Below are 25,576 nucleotides of genomic sequence, written 5' to 3' on the forward strand. Positions count from 1 at the left end.
AAGAGAAATGGGAGGAAGAAAAGAGATTGTACAAGCAGCATGAAGTGCACCATTCACAGAAAGTTCATGAAGAGACCTCCATTTAAATGTTGTAGATGACGTTGAAGAGCAGAAAAATCACAGGGATCTTGCAATTTCAGTCACCTGGGATCCAAAGCTGCCAATTTTGGGTTCATTCTCAGGTGATGATAGCCCTTCCTACTGTATGTAACCAAAGCAGGTACCTATCCTTGCCTATTCTCGGCAATTTTCTGAAAGAAAAGATAGTTTTGTAAACATGGGAAGCTTCCAAGGGAAATGGGGGAGACAAGAAGAGTTCCCAGTTACATCTCAGAAGGGTTCGCGGTTGGGAAGTAGAGTACCAGCTGTGCCTGCTGCTAAGCAGAGAAGCCAAAGCCCTTTGCAAATGGTGATAGTATTTTATCTTCTTTAGTTCCCTGTCAAATAGGATAAATAAAGATCCCAAGATTTTTCAATACAGCCAGCCAATAAGAGTGGCTCCTTCTGTTTGTTGGGTAGATAAAAGTTATCATTGCAATTTTCTTCTGCAGAATATATCTTTTCCCACTCCCACCTAGGATGATTTCCCAGGTGTGATATTTGCTGCGTACAGACAACATGGTTTTGGAAGCAATAAAAAAACCCTGAACAAAACCAGTTGATAGATTTAACTTCATGTTTATACAATGCAACCCATCAATATCTCCCACGTGGATACTGATCCTGCAACATCTCTGGGTGGATTTTAAAAGATGCCGCAGCCAGCCCTGGACTCTACCCTGGGAGCAGGAGCTATTCGGGTGTTGTAATACCCAGCAGCAGTTCATTTCAGGTGAAGCACACAAGCTGCACACAGAGCATTGTGTTCATACACCGCAATTAGCAGTGCCACTCTCTGTGTTTAATTGCTGGCAATCCATCAACAGGATTGTGGTAGCTGGGAGCTAGCTTGGAAGCTGCCATCTGAACTTTAGACCTTTAAAAGCACATATGGAAACTACAAGCCAAAGCTTATTTACCCACAGTTTCTGTGTTCAGGGCGATAGAGCCCTGTTAAGATGATGCACTGACTTAATAAGAACTTCCTTGGTTGAATACCTGATGAACAAGCTGTAGTTTGATCAGAAATTGCTTCCTCACACCAGCTACAGAGATTATAATGGTCTGAATCTCAGCAAGACCATTTCTTCTCTTTTATATGCCTTTCATTAAAAAACCCATGATTTTATTTTTTTTTTTAATGTGAAAGAGGATCTTGCCATTAAAGCTGAAGGCACACAATAGGAAAAAGGAATTTTGCAGCTGTTTAAAATTTAAAAAGGAGACCAAGTTTGCAGGTTGGGTGCCTTCAGACCCCCTCCTCCATTCTCAAAAGATCAGAGGAAAGCAAGAGAATTACAATTCTAGCAAGCAGTCTCCCAAAAAACTTAGAACTCAAGCTTACAATTAAAATTCTCATTTTCATGTAAATTTTTAATGTGTAGTAGAAAGCCTGATCTGCATACATTTGGGGGAAAGGAGAGGGATCATTAAAACTCTGGCTGTTGAGCTCCAGCACAATTCAGAAAAACATTCACAGTCATCAGCAGAAGATTTCAAGGACACAAGGTTGGGTTGTAACCCAAATTTAGGTGAAGGCCTTTTATTCTAGAAAGTTTGATCTTTTAAAAAGAAAGCAGATAACTGTGCTATAGCCTACACTAAAAAAAGTTGCTCTTTGAATACATGCCTTGCTTTCTGATAATTACAGAGTACAAACATAACATGTACATACCTTATTCCTTCCTTCCCAGGTAGCTCTAGATTTTTGCAAGACTTAAGACCTTGTATGCCGTACGCCTTTTTATAGAAACCATGCTCAGGAAAATATGTGTTGTACTACAATTGCCTCTACTCCGGGCTTGCAGTGGCTGAGTTACTGTCAGGTCAGATACAGGGCAATACAATAGGTGGTATCATCATCAACATGCCACTGCCTTTGTGTAAAGCAAATAGGCACCCAAGTTATGGTATGGTACTTTCCTGGCTAATCCCTTACAGAATACACCTAAATATTGTGGCTGCATATACATCAGCTGGAGACAATTAGCATATGTAAAACTTCCTATCCCAGTCAAATACCTTGGGATCTTGGCAAGTTTTCCCACCCATCCCAAAAGTCCTCTCATGCAGACCAGAGATCATGAAACCCCAATGCTGGGAGTACCCTGTATGTTGGGGTAAGTCCTTCCCTGCTTCAGAGCTTCACTCAACTGCAGAGAGTGGAGTTTGCCGTACAAGTGGTCCTGAATTTGAGTGATACCATGAAATGCTCTCCCACCCAATCCAGAGAGGTCAAAGGATGCTAATATTGGTTTGTAGCCCATAGAAGCTACCTGCTTGCTCAAACAGCCAAGGACTATTTTGTGACCAAAAAAGTTTCTCATTCATCTCTTACACATATCCTAGAGAGTTCACACCCATTCTCTGCAGTACTCAAGCACATGCAAATAGACCTGTCCAACTGAGGACAATTAGCCTTCATTTGCACTTTTTTTCCCTCCACATACAGTCCTACAATCGCTCATTCCAGCACTAACACCTGCAAGGCATCTTATTGACAGCAAGATGGGAACAGATTCTTCAAACCTTAGTTTTGCATAGCCTGTAGCTAATTTTAGACTTTCTTCCCTTCCTCCTGCAATAGCTGTCATCTCCATTTCTCTATTCAACAAAGTGGAAGTTGAGGCCCCATGTAGACCTTAATAAGACCAACTCAGAGACTGGACATATTTTAAGCCTAGCTCAGATACCTTTAAAACACAACAAATTCCTTTCTAGCGCTAGAAAAACAATTACAATTCCAAGTAGAATTGGAAAGCTGCCACTGATTTTTTGGTAAAATAAATCAGTGCAAGCAGAGCCAGCTTTCACTGAAAAAACGTCAATGGCAATTTTTCTATGGATTTTTAGCTGAGAAGCATAATGTTCTAGTTCATAAGGCATACAGAATAAGGCATTTTGAGTATTTAAGTTAGTACACGCACACATGCCAAGACATTACGTCCCACTGTTTTCCTGACAAAGTCTTAGAAACCCAGCTACACCCTCTGCTACGGATGTGCCCGGGTATTTGCTCAAAGGAAACTTCTGCTGGCTCAGAAGCGGTCACTCAGACTAAGCTGGCCAGACTGAAAGAGGAGGAAAAACAGCGCAAACATTTCTACTTTGCAAAAGGAAATTTGTTTTACGCTGCACAAACGCAAGCCATGACTTTTCAATTCACATGGGAGCTCCGGCCAAGCTGCACCACCAACAATCGATGCAATTCAGAACCAGGATCGTTTCTGGCACAAGATCCACCGCCTAGAAGTGTTTTCTCCTTAACAGCCTCTTTTCCAGAGGAAAAGCACTCCACAGCCAGGAAGATCCTTGGTTATAGATTTAAACAAAACAGAGCAGCTAACTGTCACCGGAGTAAAATTAAGCCCTCAAAAAGCAGCAAAAGAATCTCCTGGGATCATTGCCAGGAGAAATGAGATTTAAGTTTTGTTTTGTGGGGTTTTTATGTCTAAGTAGTAAGCACACTAAAAAAAAGCACCCCAGACAACATGAGAGCACAGAAGAACAGTAATACACAACCACCATTACTTGGAAGACAAGATAGGGCAGCTTTGACAGCGTTTTTTTCACATTTCTTCCTATAAACACATCAGATCTCACGAGATCCCGACTCACAGCCCCAAATGACAAGGAAGGTGTGAGTCCAGCCCTGCTGCCTGGATACCCTCTGCCAGAGCTCTTAAAAACTGCATTTATCCAGGGGAGGGAAGGTCACCTCTAACAGCTCCCCTGTTTATCCCCAGCTAGTTCTCACCTCCTGCTGCCTTTCCCTACCTACAAACTTGTTTTCTCATGCACAGAAGCTAGAGACTACACAGAAATGTAGTTCCTACATATTCAGCCAAAGAAACACAAGCACACCAATAAGACACAGAGCAAGGAGCAAAACAGAAGTCTCCCCCAGTACCAAAAGGAAAATACAGACGGATTTGGCCAAACCCATACCACTCAATCCCTTTGAGCACCGTGACCAGCTAACCATGCCCATCTGCTACGTCAACCACATGGTGAGGACTTCTTGCAGACCTCCAAGCCATGTGGCCAGTGGTTTCCATGGTCTATCCAAGCCAACAAAAGGAAAAAAAAAAAAATCAAATATCCAGCACTTTCAACCAAGACCCACACCCACACGCAATACAAAGTCACCGGGAAGAGGCGATGCGGTCAACTACCCACCTTGGTGGTGTCATCATGTGACCGCTGGTACCGTTTCCAGCGGCAGCCGTAGATCCCCGTCAGACAGGACAAACATAGCTGCGGCTCATAGTACTGCAGCGGTTGGTGTTTAACCATGCTCCTTCCAGCCCCTCAGGAGGGAGGTATCAGAAATCCATCAGGTCCTGGGAGCGCCCTTCAGCAAGAGGAGAAAAGAAAAGAGGCGGGGGGGGGGGGGAGAAGGGAAATTAAAAATGCCAAGCAATATTTCCATACATTAACAAGCAATTTAATAATTAACCATGTCCTCTGGCTATTAAGAGAGTAGGAATGATAATCAGATCTACTCCCAGCCCTGCCAACATCTCCGGCTTGTTACTCAACAGGACTGAGAAGTTTAATTAGTTTGCAAGTTTTATTTCCTTGTGCAGTTTCTCCCACACCACTAAAAGCAAATGTATTCATAGGAGTTATCAGTAAGAAAAGCCACACAAGGACAAGAGCAGTAGACAGATTATTTGGAGCCCAGATGATTAGATTTTTATGAATGATTGAAATGTAAAGAACCATACCCTCCGCAAGCACAACCTTAAAATTGATTCAGAGACCTCTGCAAAGTTGAAACCCAGCCAAGCTAAATCAGTTTATCTTGAGCATCCTATGGAGCCTGCAAAACAGCCCCAGACAAGGAGCTAACATTTCTGTGCATGCTAGAAGAGGCAGATATTACCCTCTCCCTTTACATGCATCTCCAACGAGCACTCACAGGGATGCAGAGCTGGTTGCAGCCTTCACCCAGGAGAAAGATCTCCTCTCCACCAAACAGCATTCACTCCCAAAGGACCAGACTAACTCCATCGCCACCGCTCTATTTGCCACGTGTGGGAACATCACTGTTTCGAGGGAAAGTACTCCATTCCATCGACTACATGCTTTGTGCGTCAAAGGGCTGGGGTTTTTTTTAAATCTATTTAGATGGTAGCTTTTGGCTCTGGTGAGATTCATATCAAGAACAGACCAAGTAATCGTACGCTCTTACTAATTCACAGAGTCAGCGTTCGGGGATGGGAACCTCAAAGCAAGTATTTGCCAGTCTGGTGGCGTCACGCTGCTCTCAGCTGTACTTAACTCCCACCAGGGGTTTTCCACAGGTTCCTGGTGCACAAGCGTACACCCACAGCCCCACACGTTGCCGTTGCATGGATAGTCAGGGCACTCTGAGCGAGCTGAGCTTGCAAACAGCAGTCAAGCTTGCAAAGTGCTCGGTTACTTTTCTGGAGCGTACGCGGGCAGTAAAGAAATTGCACCCTCTCTAGGGGAAATGCCTCATTTCCTTACAGGCAGGATCCCCAGTGCTCAGGTCTTGCAAAAAGCTGTGACAGCTCTGAGTAGCTACATCCTCACTGGCATCAGCCAAGCGTGACAGGACTTAAGGAGATAACCTAGCCACTTAAGAGCCTTTCATTGCCACATCCTATGGAAGGAAGTCTCCAAGAATGGGGTTGACTGTATTTTTCATTATAGCCGATGCGTAAGGGGATGCTGCAGGTGTTGCAAACGCTGTGGCAGAGTCTAGAAATGTCAACGAGGACACGGACAGCTCAGCCCTTCCAGCTTCTGTCCTTCTTTGTGTCCATTTACACTCTGTGCTTCAAGCTGACAGCCTAGGACAGCCCTGTCCTGGCCTTCTCTAATCAGGACTCAGCATCCAGCAGGCAGACAGATCTTGCTAGTTGGTTGCTGTGGTTTCAAAGCCCACCAGACCGTTACCATACTGTCTCCAGAGCCCACAGCCCATAGGTGCTCTGCCTTCCTCTTATACTGACACACAAAGTGTAGCTTTGTCCTTTCAGCAAACACCTCTATAATGCTCTGGGCACTGCTCGGGGCATTGACCCAGGCAGAGGACATGAGATGTGCAGGACTTGAATATCAGTTCATAGCTGGGCTGGATCCCCATGTGGTTTTGTTCATCCCCTCAGGGAGGACATGCAGGACAGAGGCACAAAACACATTCAGTCTGAAACGAGAGCTATTTGCTGACCATGTCACCCCATGCTCTCCCAGCTCATCTGCCCCTAAGCACTGCTGCACCACCTCCATGGCCTCATGCTTGAGGTCACCTCCCTGCCTGCATTTCATCCTTTCTCATGCTATTTATAAAGCTCAGCATTAGTCACTGCACACGTTGCCTCCTATCTTCAGCTGCTATCTGCTTCAAGATTGTTCCTACAAAATGAGTTTCCCAGTCTGTCTTCCCCATGCGCCAGCAGCACACTGCAGGCAGAAACAACTGTCAGTTAGAATAGGACAGAAACACTGAGGACATGTGAAGTTAGATGCTATTTAAGGGTCTTAGACAAAGCCATAATCTGAAGATCCTAAGTACATCACTTGCTGCAAGACGTTGTGGGACATAGGCAGGACGTAAAAATTATGCACAACCTATTAACAACTCCACTGCCAAGCCCCATATTACCATCCTGAAAACCTAGCAGGCTACAGTTGTTACAAGAAATCCTTCATAAATTAATCTCCAAAGTACAGCATCTCTCCTGATTTCCACCTCTTCCTGCTTTAGTCATGCAAGGCAAGAGGGCAGACAGACCATCTCTATCTTTAAAAGCTTTGACCATGTATTTTATTTGCTAGCTTACAAGAACTGCATTGCAAAATCAAACACAAGTGCTACGCTCGAGCATTTCATCACTCCACTCTTCTGGGAAGCCCCTAGCTGTTCTCCAGCCCAGACACCTGGAGAAGTGGTGCTGTACACCAGCCACACACAGAGAGAGTGTCAAAACTGGCAAACCCTGACTTTTCAAATAGAAATCCAATTCATCTGAAGTGGCAGGAGCCTGGGAGCAGAGGCTGTCCTTTGGGAAATAATATAACTCATGTTACGGATCCGTCATTCCGTTAACAAAGTTGAAGCTCGAGCACTTAAGTCCCTAGCTGAAACTTCACAGCACAACTCACAGGAGGCAACTGATAAGGCTGGGAAGGGAATAGGGTAAGTTTGGGCAAGCACCACAAATTAGCAGGTACATGAAGAGTTCTCGCCTCAGGGCTATGACCAGGATCCCTGATTCAACCTCTTCAAGATACAAACATCTCTCTCGTGACTGCATATCCAAAGCTATCAGTTAAAGGCACGAACTCTGCCGCACAACCCGAGGTAGTGGAGGCACCAAAGCCTTTTCAAACAGCATTGCTTTAGAAAGGTATGAGTGCACTTCAGAGATGGAGAGGGACCAGCAATCAACCCTTCTCCCTGAAGAAAATCCTACCAGGAACACCAACAGCCAGGGTAGATGCAAAAGCTTTGAGTTTATTGTCCAGTTCTGAAGAGCATCTCCCAATCTCCCGCAGCAGCATCTAATCCAGCATCTCCCAATCTCCGGGCAGAGTTCAGGAGGGACGCAAGTGTTTTCAGTACAAAAGGGCAACCCAAAAGCATACCTGTCCACCATCACCACAAGGCACTGCTGGAAGGTTTTAAGAGCAGTAGAAGCCACTAAAAACAACCAAGAGGATAAAAATTACAAGCAAGGGAAAACACAGCTGAAAAGGCTCCATAAGCCACCAAGTGAAGCTCCCACCCTGATTCCTCTCACTAACCCCCGCACAGGCAGATGCTATGGGAGCCCATAGATTCAGGCTGCTCTCCATAAAAGCAGTCAGGGGAAGCATGAAGAGAAGAAATCCAACGTGAGTTTCAAAAAAGCCATGTCTAAATGCAGTTGAATTGCATGAGGCACAACCTACAAGCCTAAAATCATTCCCTCTTCTCCATGAATGTCGTGAGCAGGTACGCAAAAGCCCACAACAGAAAGGAAAACACAAAACACAGCATCCCATCCTCCCCACCACACACACAGACACCAAAGTTGTAACAAGAAATGCAGGAAGAGACTGAAGCACAGCAAGCAAGATGCTGCTCGAGAGAAACCACGCTGATACCATCTGTCCGGAGATCCTTGCTTGGCCGAGATCATGGACTGAATACTTACTTCTCCTGCTTCCAGAAATGGATATAATGGAGAGAAGCAGAAAGTCCGTACCTTACAATCACTGTTCCCATGACATCTACAGCTTTGAGGTGGAGAAAGCAGCTATGAATGATTCAAACCTCTGCTGGTTAGCATTACATACAGAAATGAAAACAGGAAGCAAGACAACATACATTAATTATTCAAATTCAGCAACGTGCACCAGAAGGGGGAAAAAAATAAAATAGAAAACACAAACCCACATAAGCTATCAACCTTGACTTTAAAGATGCATCATCTGCCAACGGCTACAAACTTCTTAGAGCTGAATAACTGAGTTTGCCAGCCATCTTGCCCAAAAAGGGGGAGCAGGCTAGAGCCCATCTGCAAATACAGTGGGAGCATTTTCTGAAGGCTCCAGGATGCCTAATTAGCACACATTGCATTCCTGAGATACTGGACTGTAGGTATCTGATACAGCCTGTGACACATTATTCCTTTCCAAACAGCTTTGGAGGAAAAAAAAAGGCAAGAGAGAATTCAAGTTGCAAATTTAAAAGGGAAGCTCTCTGGGGAGATCTGGCCTAAAAATTTGGATTTTTATCTCTGTGAGTTAACTCCTCCATCCCTGTAGCCTTAGAGCAATACTCAGAAACCTGGAGTGGAGAGGGAACAGAGCAATCAGGACCAATTGTTAAACCATCTCAATGCTATCATTTTAGCAAAGGGAAGAGCAACAGCACAAGTCCTGCAGTGCACCGAGTAAATAATGTGAATGAAGCCATGGAATAGCAGGTTTAATAGCATCTAACCCTTTCACAAGGCTTGGTACAGTCCAAGCCCTCGCCTCCAATCCCCTCCAAGTTTTTTTTCTATCAACCCAGTTTCACACAGGTCACACTGATCTCATTCAGCATCTTGGGACAAATCTTTTAATAGCCCAGAGACAAGCAGCTTACCACGCATCCAGCAACACTACCGACAGCACTATTCTGAATACCTGCGTGGGTTGGGGGAGCTGGGCGGAGAGATGAGAGCTATGGGTTCCTGCCTGCCTTACCTTGACCTGGTACCTCCAGCCTTCTTCCAAATACCCTAGGCTGGTTCAGTACAATAAGCACATGACTTCTTGCTTGAGCCTGCCAAGGGCTCCTAACTTGGATCAGCACATCCAAGAAAGAACCAAAACATAGCCAAGGATGCCTTGATGCATGCTTATGAATCCTGAAGTCTAAGGAGATGCTGGAGTGTGCAAACCCAAGCACCTGGGGAGAGGAGGACACCCATGTTACAACATCTCTATCCATCAAGATGTGGCTGGAAAGACCCAGCAAATGGAAAGCGTAGACTTCCCATGAGGAGGCTCCCATGGTTGCAGAAAGGCAGATTTGTTTGGAGAGTGCAGGGGACAGCAGAGATATGCCGTCACCATCACAGCATACCTCCACGTGCTCCCTCCGTATCTGGAGAGGCCAAAAGGCCATCGCAGCAGTGGGACACTCAAAAGCCAAGCAGGGTCCAAGCACACAAGGTGCAATCTCTCAAAAATCAGGCCCAAGGAAACTTGCCCCACTTGCAATGCAAATAAATGCAGAAAATACAGACCCAAGGCTGTTTGAGATTTATTTTTTTTTTTAGCTAACCCATTTGAAATGAGCTTTGACAGATTCTACTGATTTCCACATTAAGTGTTTCCTCTCATTGGTGACTCATGGGATCACTGTTTATCAAGAACCTCTGTACAATTTCAATATCTCCATCTCTTATTAAAATTGCTATCAAGCTAGTTACACTTAAAACCTTGTTAAGCAAATAATTACCTATACCGATTAGGTGAGAACACCACTGATAACCAATTATCCCTATTGATATTCTTGTAAGCCTTCTTGCCAATTGTTTCCATAATTATACTGGAAAATCCTGATTTTCCTTAAATACTTTCTAAACAATAGAAGTTAAGCTCTTCCAGAGCAAACCCTCCAGTTCTACACGCAAAAAAGAAATCCCTTCTATTGCCCAGCCAGGACTGAAACAATTTCAAGCATTAGAAGGAATTGATCTAAATTCTCGTGACTTTCACAGACTCTACATGGTTTTCATCTCAATCTTTTCTTTAATATACTGAACTCATCCAAACGAAAGTAATGCAATTTCACTTTCCCTGACTTGGAAGGTGGAAATGGAAGAGGGACAATATCCCCATCTGTTTAATAACAGAACAACTCTTACAGAGGGATGTTTGCTACAGCCGTTCCCACAGGAGGAAATCTATATGCACGCACACGCTGAGCAGTACTTTCCACATTTTGTTGGCCCAGACCCAGAACACCTCAACTTGCAAAGATTTAATTTCAAGGCAGGAATGGTGAGAGAACACCCCAAAGCCATAAACAGCCTCAACTGCTGAGATGATGCATTTCGGTGGTGGAAGGTGCCCAAGTAACAGCTGTGATGACCCCTCTGATCGCTGACGACCTCTTCATGACACAGTGGGGTTATTCTTTCCAATACATTGTTTATGCCCTGCTTTGGAAATTGGGTTGGGTTAGAGGTCTCCCACCCACTTTTCCCAGGCTACAAACATTCAGTTTTATATAGATAACACTGAAGAGTCCCTGCACAAATAAAAGCAGCAGATGCATTAAAATGCCAGTTACCATCTACATTTTTTCCCTGCTAACAACAACAACAAAAAGATAATCTGAAGCAAAGTGTTCCTTGCCATGTGCACATGTGTCTGTGCATGTAAGTGGAGTCTTCTGGATGAGAATCGAGGCAGGAAAGCACACATTGGTAAAACACCCTTGCCCTAAAAGCCAAATGCTGCTGACCCAATGACAGAAAATAAGGGGAAAAAAATAAGTAAAAGAAAATGAAAGAGAGGTCTACAGGCCTCGTCTTGATCTATCAGAGAAATCTTACACCTCTGAAGGGGAACATCGCTGTCTCCCTGATGCCTGGTGATGCCAAAACCCTATGACTACATCCTAATCCAGGGCAACAGCCTGCAGAACCACTTTGATTCACAAAGTGGCAAGTGATGACCCAAATAGTCAGGATCTGGCTGACGTGTAGCCCCTATGGGTCTGACCTGTTGTTTATTGTTCTTGTATTTTTTAAAAAAATTAACGCTTTGAAACTAGGGCAGCATGTAGTTTGGGGGTTGTACACTTCCAGTTAATGAGAATTCAGACTTCAAAAGATAAACACTTCAAAGGCATTACAAAAGAAAAACTTAGGCTTTAATCTCACTAAATAAATAAGCACAGTACATACTAACGCCCTCTGCAATCTAGCTTCTTAACGTTTTCCACAAACTAAGGGCATATTGGGTGCCTAGCATTTTAAAAAGCGTTGAAGAAGCGGAACAGGACACCGGAAAAACCTGTACAAACTTCTTGCAGAGCAATAACCAAATGCAATCTCTGCTTTCTGCACAAGCTTGAGACTTGCAAGAAAACCTTGCAAGTGAAGGCCTCGGCACAGCTCTGAAAACCCAATATAGTCAAAGCCATTGAGAAGAGCCAGGTTCCCTCCTCCCCCCAAGCTGGGAAGCAAACAACACCAGTTACACAAATCTTTTTAATATTGGTAGGACTGCACTGCATTTTTGCCTGTGATGGCAGTGGTGGTGGTCACACATTGCCTGACTTCAGGTTGTACCTGCATTGGCACGTCATGGCAGAGCCCGGCCCTACAAGCATGCTCTCCAGGAGATGGATCACAGCATGTGGCAAACAGTCTCAGTAAGAGAATTCCCCGATTACTTCAATTTCTACCTAAATAGCAGTTTGCATCTGTACATCCTCAGAAGACAGCAGGAATAAGGTTCTGCAATAACCCCGGGTGCCAGCTATGATGTCCAAGACAAAGATCAAGCTACTTACTTTGTCCTGGCAGAGACCACTAGGGATAGACAAGGTACAAACAATCCAGTTCATGGTCAGTTCAGATTCTTCTTGGAGAGATATTCAGAAATGGAGACCTAGCCGATAACAGATCAGAGTTGACAAATACGTGCAAGGAGCCCCATGAGCTGCGCCCACCTGGCTTCTAAGTTACTTTTCACTGGAAACCAGTGCAACAAGTTCACAAGTTCTCCTTCATGCTCAGAAATTAGAAAGCCAACAGAGAGCTAGACATAGACAGAAAAGCGGTGAGGACACTCAACACATTTACCTGGGATACTGTCTTGCCTAGACATAGCTCCAGAATCAGAGACACAAGAAGTGAAGTAGACCAAAGATTTCTGCGCAAACGAGACCAAAGTCACTTCAGACTATGAAATAACAGGTGATAAATAAGATATGTCCAACATCTAGTCTTCCCTAGTTGGAAAAGTCCAAAGACAGTACATGCAGCTTGCTTTGGAGTTTAAGGGTTGATTTTCTAAAGCACAACAGCTCCGAGAGCAGGCTAACGCAGCAGAGTATCCTCCCAAGCCTCTGCTTCACTGTTAGATCCGAGTGGCCAAAACAAATTCTGCTCAAAGCTTTTCCTGCCATGGGTGTAGTTCCTGTGCAATAAACCTCTGTGGTTCACCAAGAGACACCTCAAAACACAGATTCCCTTTTGCCTTGTTTGGATCATCTCCTCTATGTTACTCCTTATTTTTAACAAGCCCTGTGAGCCCTACCTCCCACACCTCCACTATTCTTAAAAATAAATCAATCTAAAATAAATCAGGTGAAACCATAAACAGGTTCTGAAGTTATTGGAAGAAGCAGACAAAAGAGATGGGACACGAGGACTTTTCATTAAGAGGAAGCACTTTAAGAGGATACTTTTGGTCCCCTCTGCCAAAGACTTCCTGGCAACCTGAGTTGAAGAGAGTTTGATCTTCTGGGGCCTGGTGGAGAGATGGGCAACAACTCATGAATTGCTCACATCTGCAAGTCTAATGAGGTTCTTGGCTTTTAGAATTAGCAAAGAGAAGTTTTAAGCAGCCTAGCAGAGAAAGTCAACTATTAGCTGCTGCAGAGACACATGGTTGGGCAGAGTTGAAAGTACCCAAACAAGCTAGAAAAATGCATTAAGTGACATGGATAGAGCTGATCCCACCCTTAGGGTAGCTGGGGGATGTGTCTGCTTCCATCTCTCTGAGTCTATGTCCTAGGGGAGGCTCAAGTTGGGGTGCCCATAAGAGGATGTCTCTTATGCTTTGACAAGAAAGGCCAGCAAGTGTCAGGCAAGATAGGCTAGTGTTCAGCAGGCACAGAAAGACTGCTGTTACAGCATGGAATAATGATGAATTCAGTTGTAAGGAAAGCTGAAAGGGACTCTGCCCCACACCCCCCACACCCCCCCCCAAAAAAAAAAGTAGAAGAAAGATTGATAAAGGCAGTAACAGCAACACCCTGAATTCCCATGCCAAGGAGTTAATTATCCCTATAAGCACATTTCCTTTATATAGTGCTTTCTAGCTGAGAAAAGCTAAGAGTCTCAGTGTTGCATCAGGGTCACTGACCATGATTAGAAATGCAAACAGTTTTATGTGAAAAGCTACAGCAGCCCAAGTGCTGCGCGATCTTTACACTGAGAGAGTATAGCCCAACCCTACTGAGCCAGCACTCAGTAAACATATGCTAACTTCCAAGCTAGAAACTGCCAGGAAACCAGCAGACCTTAGCAGACACCAAATTTCAGTTTTCCTGTCCAAGAACAAGCCAACTAGACTTTCCAAGAGGGCCTTTGCCAGTATTGCCTTGAAGGAGCTGCTCGGTAGCATCCAGGAGGACCAAATAAAAAGAGGTCACAGCATGCTCTTTTGTCCTGTAGGAAGATGGGCTTGACACACTGAAAAGTTCAGTCAGGCACCAGGAGGTGCTGATGCATGAAATCATAAGAGTGATGAGGACATCCTAGTCCTGCTCAAAATGAGGGCTCTGAAACCCTTAGCCAGATCAACCAGAAGATATGCCAGTCACTTTGCTAAAGTTTCCTTGCATTCAAGTAGTATTCCAGCTAGCGGGGACAGTGGTGTTTGGGAAGAGGGAGGGCAGCATACAGGAGGCAGTCGGGAGTTTCCATGTTACAGCAGCCAACTGTTTATGCCACTGCCGGTAAACGGTGGAGAGACCACAGGGAGGAAACCTCTGCGTTACAGCCAGCACCAACCACAGAAATAGGCTGGGTGCAGAGGGTTTTTACTAGGCACAGTCCTAAATGCACACAAGTGCCTCTGACTTCCCTAGACATGTACAGGCGCAGTGGCTCCAGTACATGGCTCGGACCATCAGCTCTGCCAGGGAGGAAGACAGGCAGATCCCACTAAAAGTCATCGCAGCACATCACTTTGGAGCAGTGGTGAGCACTGCCTTGGCACCATGCCTGGTGGAGTCACCTTGGGACAGCACGCCTGAAACATTCAGACCAGCACAAGAACACAGTAGTTCAACAGTTTAAAAAAAAAAAATAAAATAACAGTTCAACAGTTAAGCTGGGGTGAGACAACACAAGGACCCAGACAGCACCAGGAGTTGCTGTTGATCTTGGCAGAAGATATAGAAGAGGAGGTATCTGAGCCACAAAACCAGACACATATGCAGGAAAGCACCAAACAGGTCTGGGAGAAGTTGGAATAGGAGGGAGGCTGTGTCTTGACTAGGACACCCCATGTTCAACCTGAGCAGAGACACCCGAGGTGAGAGAAGAGAGGAAAAGCCATCAGTGGAAAACGACAAGACCTAAGACAGCACAGCTAGATGTTGACGAAAACTCTGAAGGGGCTCAAGCACAGACAAGGAATTAAAAACTATTTAAGAAATTAAAAAGATTGCATAATATTTTTCCTCTCTACAGACTCCAGGAGTTTTGCCATCTTCACCAAGCTGCAAAACAAAAGTGTACATCAAGCCTTATCCATTTTCAGCACATGTTTTTGCTGAGGAATTAAGTGGAAACAGAAGTGGTTTTAAACATGGATACCCTGACAAGCAGTTTCCTTTACAGACAAGCTTTTCTCCCCCCTCCCTGATTACCCTTTCCTACACACAGCCCTGAAGAGTTCGTTGTAATCCCACGTGAACTGTATTAACTGGCCCTCCAAGGGGCAGTTTTAATCTTCTCTGGAAGGTCTTAGCAGCTAAAGCAGAAGCGCCTGTCCAACACATTGCTGTAGAGGGCTTGTCATCTGCTTTCCCTAAGACACATTCCCTGCCGCACTGCTGAAAATTTGGATCATGCCAGCAGGAAAAGAAGATAACTGCATGAACCATGCCAATAGCACTCATCTGAGAATGAGCAAAATGCCTCCACACCCACTGCACTCACTTTAATTGAAACAGTAAGGGGGGGGACCAAACCAGCAAGATTCATTTTACAATCAATACTCTGCACGTCTGCTGTGCAACTGCTATCCATAGAATTAAGCACGAATGTCTCTGGCTTAATGAGAGGTGGAACGTCCTAGTTAAATGGATTACAAGCTCTTTATTTCCTATGATTGATTCCTTCCATACGGCTGCAAGAAACATTCTTCAAAAAAATTTTCTTAAGCAGCAGAGAAGCTAAATTAGTGAAGGAGTAAAGTTGCTTTCACATACTTGCTGCTCCTTGCCTCCCATTCTGCACACAACCAACATGTGCAGCACAGCACTGAAATACCCTCACCGATCACATCGGCAACAAGACCTGCACGCACAAGACCTATTCCTTCTGCGTCTTCCAAGATATCATTTCTACTTCCATTTCCAAAGCAAATATTCACTGTTCCATAGCAGTTAGCTGCTCCTCTGTAGCTCCCTTGTTCTACAAGCCGGATACTGTTTTGGCTTCCTACACCGAGCGCACATAAATTAATTTGATAAGACTCTAATCACACAACAAACTCCTTCCCACTACAAACACACCAGATGTGCTGTGGCCAAAGTAATCAAAAAAGAAGACAGTCAGCAGGATCTGGTGACGTGAAAGACTCCACATCAACTCCGTCTCCCTGATTTTGGAGAGCTTCTGGCTGTAGCACTTTTTCTTTCCTTCTCATTGCAACTGGACTGATTTGGAGCAATCAAGACAGACCATCTGACACTGAAAAGGCCTTATAGGTATTCACTTTTGGATAGAGTACTCTAAAAAGCCACGAGCTAACAGATGAAGCCCAGGAGAGTTCAACAACCAAAGTTGGCCTGGATTAGGAGATGAATACAGAAGGATTGTTGACTGATCTTTATAATATAGGCGTGGGGTGGGAAATATCAAAGTTCTCAGCAAAAACAAGAGCATGAATGCATGTGATATGAAGAAACAGTGGGAGCTGCTGCCTCAGGCCTGGGAATGCCAGATGTGACGTGAGCTCTGAGAGCAGTTTGAAAGGTTCACGGCAGACACGTGCACCATGTCTCTGAAACCTGAAGATAGCCACTTCTGACTCAGGAAGGCTCTCAATGCTAGATGTATCTCTGAAAGGTTGCACAAGGTCTATCCTTGGAGGTTTTCAAGACCTGTCTGGACAAAGCTCTGAGCAACCTGGCCTGAGCTCAGTGTTGGAGTAGATGGTACTACTGGAGTAGTAGTACCCCAGATGGAGTAGAGCCCTCCTGAGGTACCCTCCCACCCGAGCAACCTGACGGGTCCCAGATTAAAAGATATAGCAAGTGCCAGTCCCCCCAGGAGCCTCAGTTTCCAGACTGACATGCACATGCAGGTTTTTCAAGCAAGCAGCTACAGCATAGCCTGGAAGCCTTTCTCATAAAGCGACTCCAAATTTAACATGTTGCCCCCCACAGCTATTCCAGTCTGTGATAAGATAATCCCCTTCTCACGAGTTGTCAGGGCAGACTCATACAGTTGGCTGTTTCTATTTCATCGTCTCCACTACAGCTTTCTGATCACTTGAAAAACATGGAAACAAAAACAATATCAGAAAAATGAGATATACACAACCCCCATCCCCTCCTCTATCCCTATTGCACAGCAGATATTTTGGACTTCTGACACAGCAAGGGCTAACATCCAGTTTACCCCTCTTCTGTTCAAAAGATGCTCAATAAAGCACAGGTTTGTCTCACATTCCTAAAGCCTTTTTCCAGTTATTATTGAATTCTTCCCAGTTCTGTATAAATCAGTCTGTTCAATGCAAGGAGACAGACGTGACAGTTTCCCTCCCAGAGGATTTACAAGCTCAACAACCTAGACACTGCGTGGTGAATGAAAATTGCATCTAAGGAAACAAGTGGGTAACGAAAGACAAGTTACAACCATCCTATCACACAGTTACTCAACGCCAGGTAAATACTGTCTTGACTGCTGATGTGTGTATTCCTTCAAAACCTGTGAGTTGATCTTTAGGAAGACATGAATAAGGACAAAGTGATTTTACTCTGCAGCAGCATAAATCTTTCAGGAGAAGGGAATTTTCTCAATTGACTTGGCAAGCGGTTGCAACGTTCTCAAATGCTCCTCGCTTTTCCAAAGAGCATCTCAAAGTTCTGGTCAAGGTCATTCTGACTCACATTAGAAATGACACATCAAGGGAAGAGGAGAGAGGGTGAAGTCAGGAAGGAAACCACCCCTCCATCCACAGGGTGACTCCCAGAGTTAACAGAGGAGATTCACAGTCATTTCCAACCCCTGCCTGCAGAGTCCTGTTCTAATAAAAACAAAAAACAAAACTCCATCTGCCAGTTACATCAGCTACTATCTTGTTTTCCTTATGGAAAGGACCAGTCATGAGGGATTCACAAACTCATTTACTGATGCAAATCCAAGACCTATTAGTCAAAGTGCTGTCAATCATTTTTGAGGATTTTTAATACAAGCATTAACCCAGTCCATTCCAGCACCCTCCCCAGCATCAGTGACACTCTTCCAGACAGTTACCAGTGGCACCACCACTCAGCACATTATCAATAGCGATAAGCAAACTGGCAGATCCAAGCTAGTCATCGTTAGCGTGAAACACTGACGTCTGCCGCAAACTGCCTTCACGGCAAGGCAGTGAAGGCAGAAGACAGCACAGAAGACAGCAAGGCAGCTGTCTTCCCTCCACCCCACCTCCAGTGAAACTCTACACAAAGCTGAACAGGTCAGTAAATCGTAAAGAATAGGGGTAACCTGTAACTTGTGAAATGCTGAGCATTGCTGCCCATCCTTACAGCCATTTCTACATCTTTCCCCCTCCTCATTCACAACCATCAGGTGATTGATGTCGGTCAGGCAAAGATATCCAGAGCAAACTACGGCCAGGTTACGATGAGCCATGGGGTCTGGGGATGCTGGTGCAAAGCTCTCCATCTGGCATGCCTCAAAGCACTAAAGCCCATTTAGGTCATTGCTTATGATCCTCAGCCTCATGCTACACAGAACATGGTCTTGAGGCAAGACCCCAAGGGGTCCATCACCATATAGCTATGTAATTTGGTGGGAATTGCTTCCAGCCTAGAGCAGCTTATCCAAACATCTGGAGCAGCTAAGCAGCAAGTCCCACAGGAGCCCAGAGGCCAGGATGCAACGGCACCAGTATCTCTCTTCCCTTCCCTGTAAAATGCTAAGCTTTCTAGGAAAAGGCCTCAGAAAAAGGAGAGCCTGAAAGTTCATTTTTTCTTAAGCAACTCTGTGACATTGCAGTAGTGAAAAGAAAAAAAATACCCAGCAGATCTTTACCGGGGCAGAGTGCTCAGCATCACAGACTAAAGATCAGTTATGCAAACATTCAGTCAGTGCTAATATGACTGATCACGGGAAATATACGTTCAGTCAACAAGATGACCTTTCCTTTCCTACCTAGAAAGGCATAGATGTCACCACAAAGACGACAAGGGCACTCCTCAAGGCAGACCTTTCAGTACCAGACAAAAAAAAAAAGGAAAATTAAAAAAAGGCTTCCCACACACCTTTTGATGAGCCATCCTTAGGCAAGCATCAAGGAAACAAGAGAAACACACGCTAGTCTTCAAGGCTATGCTTGCTCTGAAGACAGAAGCACCTACCCAGGCAGGTCAGGCACCTCACACATCTGGAATACAGCCCAAAAAGCAGCCACATCCTGGGAAAGCAGAGAAGGACTTTCTGAAGCACAGAACTCCCAGAGAAAAGCTTTTTTTTTTTTTTTTTTTTAATTCTCACACACGCACACCCCCCCAGGGTTTATTTATTAAGAGGTTCCCAGGAGAATTAGCCTATGTAACTTGAAAGGGCATGCCAGCTGCACACAAACACAGCATTTCCAGGATTAAATGGCTTTCAATTCAGCCTGCTTCACTTCTAGTAAGCCACTTTGGGTTTTCATCTCCAGTCAATTCAGATTAAGAGCCTGCCTCGATAGGAATGTTGAGGGAAGCTACTTGTCTGCAGAAAACAGGCAGATTTCCTCACACTAGCCAGGAGCTAAAAATACCTTTATTTTCAGTTTATTTTCTTAAGAAAACACAGCGTGATTGCATAAGTGTCTCTGTTCCTGTTCTCCTCTGCTCTTCCCCTACCCTTGCTTCCCTCCCCAAGCAACAATGCCCTGGAGCATCAGCCTCTTCCAACCCGCAAAGCGGTTACGCACTGGCAAGCTCTCCAAGAGGAGTTGCTGCTGGGTGGGAAAGGATCAAGTGAACCTCTCCCTCAAGAGCAGAGCAGTTCTAACGCAGCCCGCTGTCAAAGACTAGTCAGCACATACAGCTGGGGACATGAAAGGATGCAAGTGGGAAGATTAAAGAGTTGAAATAAGTCCCAAAGGAACTAGACTTTATTTGCTCTTGGGTACACTTTTTTTGGTTAAAATGTAAAGCATTGAGAGCACCTCACATTAAATAAGTTGCTGATAGATGGCCAAACGAGTTTCTGACACCTCTTGAACATATTGAAAAGGTCCTGAAAAAATACTGGCATATTCGTCAAATTAAGAGAAAGCACCAAGTACTCAACACAGCACCTCTGCAAGTGTGATTTCAGCAAAAAATTTCAAGATTAGGCTTTATAACCGCTAGAAGCAAACAAAAAAACCAAACCCAAGCAAAAAAGACCATCAACTAGCAATACCTTTCTTTTTGTTGGAATGGTTCTTACAGATTACTGAAACTCAAGAACAAATCAACATAAAAATTACTGTTCCCTGGATGAGCACACCTGAGTTCAAAGCCACGAGTATCCAGACTGGCTAAACCAGAAGACTCTTAATTCCAAAGGAAAAGAGCTGGCCAAGAAGCAAAGAAAATGAAAGCTATAGAACTGGAAGCGTTTTTTTCCTGAAAAAACAGTAGCTTCCAGACTAGAGAAGTATATTTGGAAAGTATATATGGGAGTAGAAAAGAGAAGGGGGATATTTATCTCTCTGCCATGATGACAGACTGTAGTGGAAGGCTGTAGAGAGCATTTCTCAGCTGGGTAACTGGTCAAACTGGAGAAGGGGAGAGGAAGATGGAATTAGGAAATATAAGTCAGATGGAGGTGTAAACACCAGGGAAGCTGTGCCTGACGGTGCAAGTACAGAGTCACAGGGAAAGGAGCACCTATTTACGCAGTGCGGAAGAAGAGGAGGAGGAATCCCAACTCACCACTCATGCTTCAGGCCACTAATGGGAAGATGTGCAGCAGGAAAACACAAGGACTGCATTTAGCAAGAATTAATTCATTCAGATTTGCGCAAGGCTGTAACATAAAATACCCTGCATTAACAGGATAAAGAGCTACCTGAGGGGCAGGAAAAAAGAATTCAACAAGAACAATAACTTTTGGAGACCATTGTTTGTGCCAAGTTCAGAAAATCCCCCTCAAGTACGCTCCAAGCCAACAAACCTTCCCCTCAAAGTATTCCAGGGGGAAGAAACTCTGGAGGTCAATCACTTTCCTAGTCCTTACAAGGTGTTTATAGGGCCTAAGACAATCTCTCCATTTATAAAAATGGCCAGGATCCTGCTAGTCCTCAAGGGCTCATTGAAAGCACAAGGCTGAAGGGATCAGCACTGGCATAACAAGTTAGCAGGTTCATCTATCATCAGTAAGAAAGAAAAAGAGAAACAAATGGGGGGGTGGGGGAACGGAAATCAAGTGTGCTTCATGTCTTTGCTCCCAAATCTGGAAATCTAGCTGTTTCTGCATGTCTTAAGAACTATTTTCAACTGAAAACAGGGAATCTGACACGAATGCTCAGTCTGCTTCATCACTGCAGGAGTTTCAGACCTCCCATTTCCCCTGCATCCATGAGATGTGAGCATCATGGTCTAGGTAAGGCATGGGAGATACAAGAGCTTCCACACTGCTTGCCACAACTAGAAGACTTTGCTTTCCCAGCTAGGACACGATTTATAAACCAACACGAGTATCTTCACGTCAAGATCACAGTCCAGCTGACGTGTGACAGCAGGTCTATCTGGCTCATGGTTGATTTGACAGTCATTTAAATTTCTCTGTCAATCTCTAGCAGACCATTACCTCCAACAGGTCCTTCTTCATTCTGAGTAGCAGGACCCTATTTTTGGATTCTGTGGGCTTATCAGCAATATGTTTGACTAGGTTTTTTTCCATCTCGGCTATCTCTTAAGCTGGTTTAAGAACAGTTATGTAAGAGTCCTTCTGGGTTACAATGGGAAGGAAGCGCTTTCTTCTCTGACCTGAATTCTGGCATTATTAGCCCATCTTCCAGATCCCTATCAGCCCCAGCCTTACTGAAACTACTCATTTCAGAGATTTAAAACAAACCACTTAGCTCCCCCAAATCAAAGTATTTTAGATATGAGACCACAGAGCACTTTCCTAACCAGACAGTGACTGTTTCTCTCGGTCATTCCATTCAGTGCCTTTTCAGGAAACAACACCTGAAGCAGCGTCTTACCTTTTCCAACATGCTCAAACCATAGCTCAGCTATCATGTAAATCTAGTTTCAGAAGCTCTTAAGCCAAGAAAGCTGGGGAGAAATACATGCATCTTCAAGTCAGCAAGAAGCTGATCAAGAAGCCCCAAGAGTGGATGAGACAGAAGATGCCTAATTCATGGGGGGGGAATCATTTTAATCTCTGCACCCACTAAAGCTAATTCAGTTAAACTAGTTACCTTCCTTGGCTCTTCTAAGCCCATAGGTGTCAAGTGAGAGACATGACCCAAACCTTGCATATTCTTCCTGCCCTCTCCAGGTGAACCACTGATTTTACTACTTTTATTTCAAAGCAGGCCAAAAGAAATCTAAGCAACAGCTAGAAAACATCTCCTTTTCTAGTCAAAGAACACTTGATTTTTTTTTTTTTTTTAATTCTGTTGTGAATTGCATATCAGTCAAAAACGCAGCAGACTTAGACCCCTTGGCTCACACTTTTCTGTGTCACACAGGGAGGGGTTGTGGCAGTTCCTGCTCATCTAGCAGTGCTTTTGGAGTCAGCCTACAACATCATACTGGGCTCTGGCAACCCACAAGGTTCAGCTGTCAGGGTTATTTGATCAACTTGCTCTTCAAATTATTTCATAGCTGACCTGAGCAGGCGGTTGGACTACATGACCTCCTGAGCTCCCTCCCAAGCTGAACTATTTATTCTATGACTTTATATTTATGTACAGAAATCACTTTCTTCAAGGAATGTAAGACTCTGCCCCAAAACCCAGGCTTAGCATTCCAATAAGTTCTCAGAAATTGCTTGACAGCAAATTACAGAGGAACGCTTTATATTCTGCGGACTGCTTGATGAGAGCCAGGCTTACAAACCCACTTGAGCTCAGAGGAGCATCTAGCTCTCAGCACCCAAAATCTGCCCTTACAAGGTAGTGAGAATCCCTGTTCTCTAAGCTGAGTTGACTTACAGGAAGAGCATTCACACAGAAGAAGCTGAGCCAAAAGCATTCACCTCCTTTAGAGCATGAATTCAGAACACTGATGCCCTACAGCTCTGGATACATGCTTGTGAGCCTTCATTTTCTTATCTCATCAATCAAGGCAAAACATGGTCCTGTTCTGCAGAAAACGCAGCTGGACTCTGTTGCCCATTGCATCAGTAGGACCAGTGTGACCAGTCCTAGGCTGCCTCCTGCCCAGAGCTGCCACTAACACACTGGTGTCAACAACATTGTGCAAGAACATTGATGAGCAAGGCATGTCCATGTGCTGAGTGACGCCATCTCAAAGTATAAGTATCATGAAGGTGGTGAAACACTGGCCCAGGTTGCCCAGAGAGGTGGTAGATGCCCCATCCCTGGAAACATTTAAGGTGAGGTTAGACGGGGCTTTGAGCAACCTGGCCTGATTGAAGATGTCCCTGCCCATGGCAGGGGGGTTGGACAAGGTGACCTTTAAAGGTCCCTTCCAACCCAAACTATTCTGTGATTCTACAAAAACACAGGAAGAAAATAGAACAAACTATTGCTTACTAGCCAACGTGAAAAAAGAGGCTTTTCAGGAACTTGAAAGCCCAGAGGTGTTGCATTTCCTTCACAGACGCATGCCAATTTTTCTCCCATGCATCAAGGCACTGTAGAGAAGCAAGGGAGGTAGTGCTTAGGCAGCTTCCCTACAGCAAAGAAGTTTGAGAGAGGTGTCTCTGGCGAGGGAGAGCACAACCCAGTGACCTGGGAAAAAAGTGACCACCACTCACACTGTGTTCACAAGTGACTTGGGAAGAGGACTCAGAAGAATTTAGTATTTTCCCTTTTTCCTCCCTTTCTAAATGGATGTTTCCATTAGAGAAACTAAGCACTTTACTAAGTTTTAAAACAGCCTGAGGTTTACAGCCAACATATAAACTCCAAAAGAGTGCGGCTGGTCAGGATGGAAACATCTTTTCCAGCATAAATCCCTCAAGCTAACAATGTTGGCCAAACTGCTGTAAATCACCATCTTCTCCCTCTTTAATGCTGGCTATTAACTTTTAGCTTTCTAAGCAATTTTACATATTCCAGCAAGCTGGGGTTTTGGATCATGCTGCTTTCCAAGAATACCCATTTCTCTCTTTAGCAGCGCAGCAACTGCAAGAAAGTCCTCATCCCTTAGCTTGGCTCTTCCTCAGTAGTATTTAAAAAAAGGGCAATAACATTTTCACTGGGCTAGAAAACACACTGTCCCAATATTACTAATATCTTGTAAAACCAACTCGGATTCTAGGCATTTTCAAATGGAGTTCTTTGCTGTTCAATCTTTTGCCAAGCCCTCGAGAACTTCACATTTTCTCCTTTTTTGTTCCATTTAGTATTGACTTACCAAAGCCTGTTAAAACCTTCCCAGTTTTTTTTTTTTTGCAAACAGCTGATACCACCTACTTCCAGCAGCAGGGACAAGAGCAAGAGTGTCACACACCTGTTTCTATTCCAGTGACATTACGCAAGTGCCTTCTTCACACACCACCTACGCTTCGGTCCTCAATCTGTTTGGCTTCACAGCATCCCTCTAGAGTGAAAACACGGAGGCAGCTCCGTGTCTCGTCTAGCTCCGTCTTTCAACGGGCTGTTCGTGTTTCTTTTCACAGCTTAATAAGGTTTTGTTCCCCAAGCTGGAGGAGCGTCTTTGCCACCTAGCACTTGTTCAGCCCACAGGTTTAAACCCAGAATATGCAGCTTGCTCAGCACACCCAAGCTCAAGAGGCCTCTCTGCAACAGGTGGCTCAGTTTTTATGGGGATGTACGCACGATTTCTCTTAAATCTCTCCTTGAGCTCAAAGTAGACGTTTTAAACATAGGCTCCTGAAAGCCCTTGGGTTTTCTCCTTAACTAAACTGACGTGTCAAAGCTGTTGTTTTTCAAACCTGCACATGAAAACTCAGGCTATTTACTGTAACAGACCTGCAAATTTGACAAGCCCAACTTTGGTGGTTGGCCACCAGGTGCCAAGAAATAATCACAGATATAGACACATGTTTTAGAAATAGTAGAGAGGGGTAGAGCCAGCTGTTCTTTGGTAATGGAGTGCTCAGTAAGCAGTGCCTTTCCTTAGTATGGCGTCCTTCCCAACAGGGTTCAAGGGACATTTCTTCTCAAGTTCCCAAGCTTTCTATAAAAGTCGTAACAGTCTTGCCCGAAACACTTTGCCCACATGGCAGGAGATAATCCTGCTGGCAGTTTGGTCATGGCTGCAAAGAGCTCCACGTGGTCCACAGCCAGCACATAGCTAGATTGCACCCAACTTCAAGATTGGTACAACTTCAAGAATTGGTACAACAACATTGAGTACAACTGAACACTACACTGCTGTCTGCAGACCAGACCCAAGGTAAACGCAGCCTCATGTCCAGCCAGCACAAAACAGGCTGCTTGAGGCCCCATTATAAAGTCCCTGCGCAGGCAGTTCCCTGCCTGGCACCGGAGCAAGGCCAACCAGTCCAACTACCCCACTATTGCAGCAGAAGTCAAGTCACAGCTGGATGCCATGGGATGTGTTTAGAGCTCACAACACTGGTTTAGTCTCTCCCCACCATGAATTATTGCC

General features: G+C 44.6%; 1 protein-coding gene across 5 annotated transcripts in view; it reads right to left on the reverse strand.

Moving 5' to 3' along the window:
* Window positions 1–25,576, reverse strand: part of GDPD5 (glycerophosphodiester phosphodiesterase domain containing 5) — a 181,211-nt gene that overhangs the window by 110,559 nt on the left and 45,076 nt on the right. For 4 of the 5 annotated variants that reach the window (XM_072855438.1, XM_072855447.1, XM_072855454.1 and 1 more), the window contains one exon: window positions 4,279–4,453. In XM_072855438.1, coding sequence (XP_072711539.1) covers window positions 4,279–4,395 — 117 coding nt within the window. In that variant the 5' untranslated portion in view covers window positions 4,396–4,453. The remainder of the gene's footprint in view (window positions 1–4,278; window positions 4,454–25,576) is intronic. The other variant, XM_072855468.1, reaches the window with a different exon arrangement.

Source organism: Ciconia boyciana, chromosome 1, assembly GCF_034638445.1.
Source record: "Ciconia boyciana chromosome 1, ASM3463844v1, whole genome shotgun sequence".
NCBI lineage: Eukaryota > Metazoa > Chordata > Aves > Ciconiiformes > Ciconiidae > Ciconia > Ciconia boyciana.